Source organism: Cantharellus anzutake, assembly GCF_015039405.1.
Source record: "Cantharellus anzutake strain C23 chromosome Unknown EI90scaffold_150, whole genome shotgun sequence".
Classification (NCBI taxonomy): Eukaryota; Fungi; Basidiomycota; class Agaricomycetes; order Cantharellales; family Hydnaceae; genus Cantharellus; species Cantharellus anzutake.
Window position 1 is genome coordinate 49,714 of NW_024067100.1, and position 4,234 is coordinate 53,947.

The following is a 4,234-nucleotide window of genomic DNA, read 5'->3' on the forward strand; positions in this document are numbered from 1 at the left end:
GGGTGTATGTAGGAAGATTAGAAGTACTCACAGGACATCTGATGTAAAGTTGTTTGCCACTTTCTCCCAGGCAGCCCCACCGAATTGTGTGTTGGAGAATGGATATCTGTTCCCATCGGTATAGAGTTTAACAGCCTATACTGGCATGGTCAAACGGGCGAGTTGTGTAATGGTAGCACACTGAGAGGTCCTGGTTTCGATGCCAGGCTTGTCCATGATTTTATGTCCTTGTCTTGTGACCTTAACTGTATCATTCAGTTGGATCTCACGGAGTAAGTCCCACGGGGCAATGTGAAATTTCTTCATTGTGAAACCCAGTCATTAATCCAAGTGGTATAGATCTTGAACCAACATTTGTATTTGTTGTCCAAGTTCAGCTTGCGATTGTATGTCCCATTCTCAACATAACAATCAAGTACATTATGGATCTAGAATAAGGATATACAATGTCAGTAAAGTCAGAGGCAAATCCAATGGGAAGATGACTCACAATTGTGCCGGCAAAGGCTAAAAGCATCGTTGGGAAGGAGGATACGAGTTTGGGAACAATCTGATCTGAGAATACAATTGGAGCAGGTAGCAGCTTGAATGTTTCCAAAAGAATGACTTTCAGTGCAGGGTGACTGAATGCACCACGATGTGCCTGGATGCATATTGAGTTATAAATGAGTGGGCACAGACATGGATAGAGCAAACCTGTCCACCTGCAGGGTAAAACTCACAGAAGAAAAGATTGGTCTCATTTTCCAAGGCAAGGGCAGCCATAGCCTTTGCCATCTTTTTGTCCCCATTGGTTGGGACTTGGTAAAGAAATGCAACGTGCATAGCACTGTTTGCCTTGATCCGCGTGCAGAATGATGAAACATCTTTCCAGAACTACACAAGTGTGAATTCGCAAATGACAAGCACTGAGCAAGTGTGTCACGACCGACAAATCCTGGGGCTCTGTCAGCGGCGAATCAATGCCGATAGGCGAATCCGCCGACCCGAAACCCAATCTAACCAGCCCCCAATCCGATGTCTGGCCCCCTGCCCTATCAACCATGCACTGCATCCAGACCTCCACCCGCATCCGGACTTCTGCCCGCATCCGGACCTCCACCTGCATCTGTACCTCTGCCCACCTCCACACCCTCTGGACCTCTGCCACTCCTGGTTGCCCTCCACACCCTGTGGTCAGGCCAACACTCCCCTCCGACCTTGCTGGCCATCATGCTGCCCTTGTTTGTGATGGCACTGATGGACCACCCTCTGTTGTGGACTTGTCAGCACCGTGCTGATTTCCATGTCCCTTCACGGACTTGTGTCAGCACCGCACCGACCCCGCTTATTTGCGGACTTGTATCGGCGCTGCGCGCTGACCTCCACTTTTCTCTGGCCATCTTGTCACTCGGCAGCATACCATTCATTCCTTGCCGAGTGCCTATATTGTTCATCCATTCATTCGCTTAACTTGCCAATATTGGCACTTGATCCATGTGCTGATGCACTTCTTATTACCTGTCAATATTGGCACTTGATCCGCTTTTGTTTAGTTCATTGCCTCCCATTTCCCGGGCTCTTGTCCTTCATTCAGTTTGACAATCCCCGCTTATTTCCGTGCCGGACTGCGCCGGACCGACCGGTCCTTCTGTGTTTCCCTCCTGCCTATTTATATCCTGTAAATACTTTCGGGGACCTTAGTCTGAAATCAACTAGAGTACCCCCCCCCCCTGTCTGGTCTGAGTCTCTCCTTCTGCAAAGGGGGCTTCCCCCCCCTGAGTCTGTGCTTGCGGAGTCTGCGCTCCTCCTACAGGTCCGCTCCGCCCGCAAGTCTTGTTGAAGTCCGCTGTGAGTGTCAATCCGTAAATATGGGATCTCCCCCAAATGTCAAGCTCAGGGCACAGCGCTCCACCTGAGTCGCTGAGGCCGCGATCCCACTCTAGCGCTTCCGGATGCACCGCATATTTCCGCCCGCATATCCGCGTGTGCGCACTCCAACAGACCTCTGCCACAATCCAGTACTTCTGACTCCAATAATCCCGTCTCTGACAAAGTGAGCAACAACATGCATACCTGTTGAAGCCCCTCAGTGGTGTAGCCAGTGAACCCATCCAACAAATTGCTGTCACTATGCCTTTCGATCATGTTTGTCATTGTCAGGATGGCTCGAGGAAGGCAGGGGTAGCAGCGTAGCGCTCGGCGCTAGCGGCCCAGGCGGCGGCGGGGCGGTGGGACCGTATAGTGGGCAGCCCTTACTTGGGCTTACATCCCTGTGTGGCTTCTTAGGCTGAAGCGGGAAATGTATTGTTATTAGGGTGGGAAGCTAGACTAAACTAGGGTACTTGCCTGAAGCGGGAAATGAGAAGAAGGTTACTTCTTCGGTCCTGCTTCGGCTTAGTTTATATACATGTGTGAACGGGTCACGTGGGGGTGCCACGTCACCCTCGGACGAAGCCGGGTTACTGTGGGTGGCTCCGCGGTCGATCCCGAGTGTTGGAGGGGAGATACAAGTAGGAGTGCACAGCGTGTCCGGCGTTGCGGTGCCCCTACAGGGTGCTCAGCGTCAGATGTGTCCGTGCTACAAGTGTAGGAAAGAAAAAGGGGTCGTCCGTATAAAGATAGAAAAAGAAAAAGAGAAGAAGGAAAGAAGAGAGAATGAGAGGATGAGGGAAAAGGAAAGGAGGTGGCAGCGGTGGCAGCGGCGTGCCCTGACAGTCATCTCCCTTGCAGCCATTCTTAAGTAGTAACCTTGGCTTGGGAACATACATTCGGAAAATAGAGTTGTCAGCAAAATCGTGGTGATCTCATCATACACGATGCCACCAAGGGATTCCTTGACTTCCTTCTTTGTAAGGGCTCCTATCTTTGGTTTTATGTCCTCTTCATCATCTTCAAGATGTTCAGTGGGCATAGGCTAGATCAATGTTTAATCATTTCTGGGTGTGGTGCACTCAAACTAGTGAGCCCTTACCATAGAAACTAGTCCCATCTCCATTCTCGGACTTTTCAAAGGTGTCATAGTGACAGCCTGATAATGAGAGTTCAACAGCTGATCAGCCTAGCAATGCAAGAAAGTTAGCAACCCTGCCTAGACATAGAATGCCTGCCTACAATTGCATTATTATGAAGAGCCATCGTCGTCAGATTACCATTCATGTCAAATGAAGGTGGAAGGTGAATGGGGAATTCCCGAGTTTGTACCTATAAGGGAAAGCAGAAAACATCGTTTTTCTTTGTGATTGTAAGGGATGGGTGGTAGAGCGGTGATGCGCGCTTTGCGCGCTTTCTTTATTTGTTCTTTATTCTTTGTGTACAAAGTAAACAACTGTATTTACATATGTATGGCTCGGGCTCAGGTAAAGGGTTCTTCACTCTTTACCCTCACCCCAATGTCAAATCATAAGCTCCATACAGCCTAGATCTCGACATTCTGAGGATTGAGTCAACCCAGGCCAGCACCCCAACTGGCCTTACAGTGATGAACCAGCTGTCATACATACATTTTGAAGTTGCACCGATGTTGACATCAAAACCTTATTGGGATGACCAGGAATCATCTCAGGGTTTGCTATATAGCAGTGTGAGGGCCACTACAATTAGAAATGACAATTTGATCCCAACTTACACTGTACTGATCCTGCTACATCATCAGGAAATTTGTGCTTCATCCCAGCCACTGAATAAGAATGGGTGGTTGGGGAATTTATGGGCGGTCCCATGAGCGTCCTGACCCTGCCTGAATTGATGGAGGCTGCTTTCTGTTTCCAGTAGGTTTCTGGATCCGACGGAGGCACAGATGGTTGGTGCATAGTTTGAGAGTTGCTATCCGACATGGCAGGAGTGGTTTCGCAGGACAGGGCCTCAGAAGCCAAACCCTCGGCAACCCTAGGCTGGGAACCCCCCACCCCAATTCCATCCAACACGCTAGTGTTTGCAGCTTGAGCCTTTTTGGTTGCAAGATTAGCCTTCCTCATCTTGGCCACTTTTCGTCCGCGCTCTTGATTCTTTTGTCACTGGTTCAGAGTGGGTTGATGAGGAATGGCCGGCTCGGTGTTAGAACTTGCGGATTCAGACGACTCTGGAGCGGAATCGGAGACTTAGTGTGGAAGGACCTCGGCCTCAGCGACTCAGGCAGAGCGCTGTGCCATTGCTGGTTGTCCTGGGGGTCCCTAATTTCGGATCTAGCAGAGGGAAAGTCTCTTGGGGGGAATTCAAGTCGATTTTGGACTGAGGTTACAAGTTACTATGTACA

At 49.8% G+C, this 4,234-nt stretch overlaps 1 protein-coding gene across 1 annotated transcript; it reads right to left on the reverse strand.

Moving 5' to 3' along the window:
• Window positions 1–302: 302 nt before the first annotated feature.
• EI90DRAFT_3136012 (uncharacterized protein) lies at window positions 303–3,956 on the reverse strand (the record flags this gene model as incomplete). Its single annotated transcript, XM_039064764.1, has 8 exons — window positions 303–428; window positions 491–643; window positions 697–800; window positions 2,749–2,896; window positions 2,954–3,040; window positions 3,094–3,183; window positions 3,483–3,550; window positions 3,608–3,956. 8 exons carry the CDS (start codon window positions 3,954–3,956, stop codon window positions 303–305), a joined length of 1,125 nt encoding a protein of 374 aa, XP_038908600.1.
• Window positions 3,957–4,234: the final 278 nt, after the last annotated feature.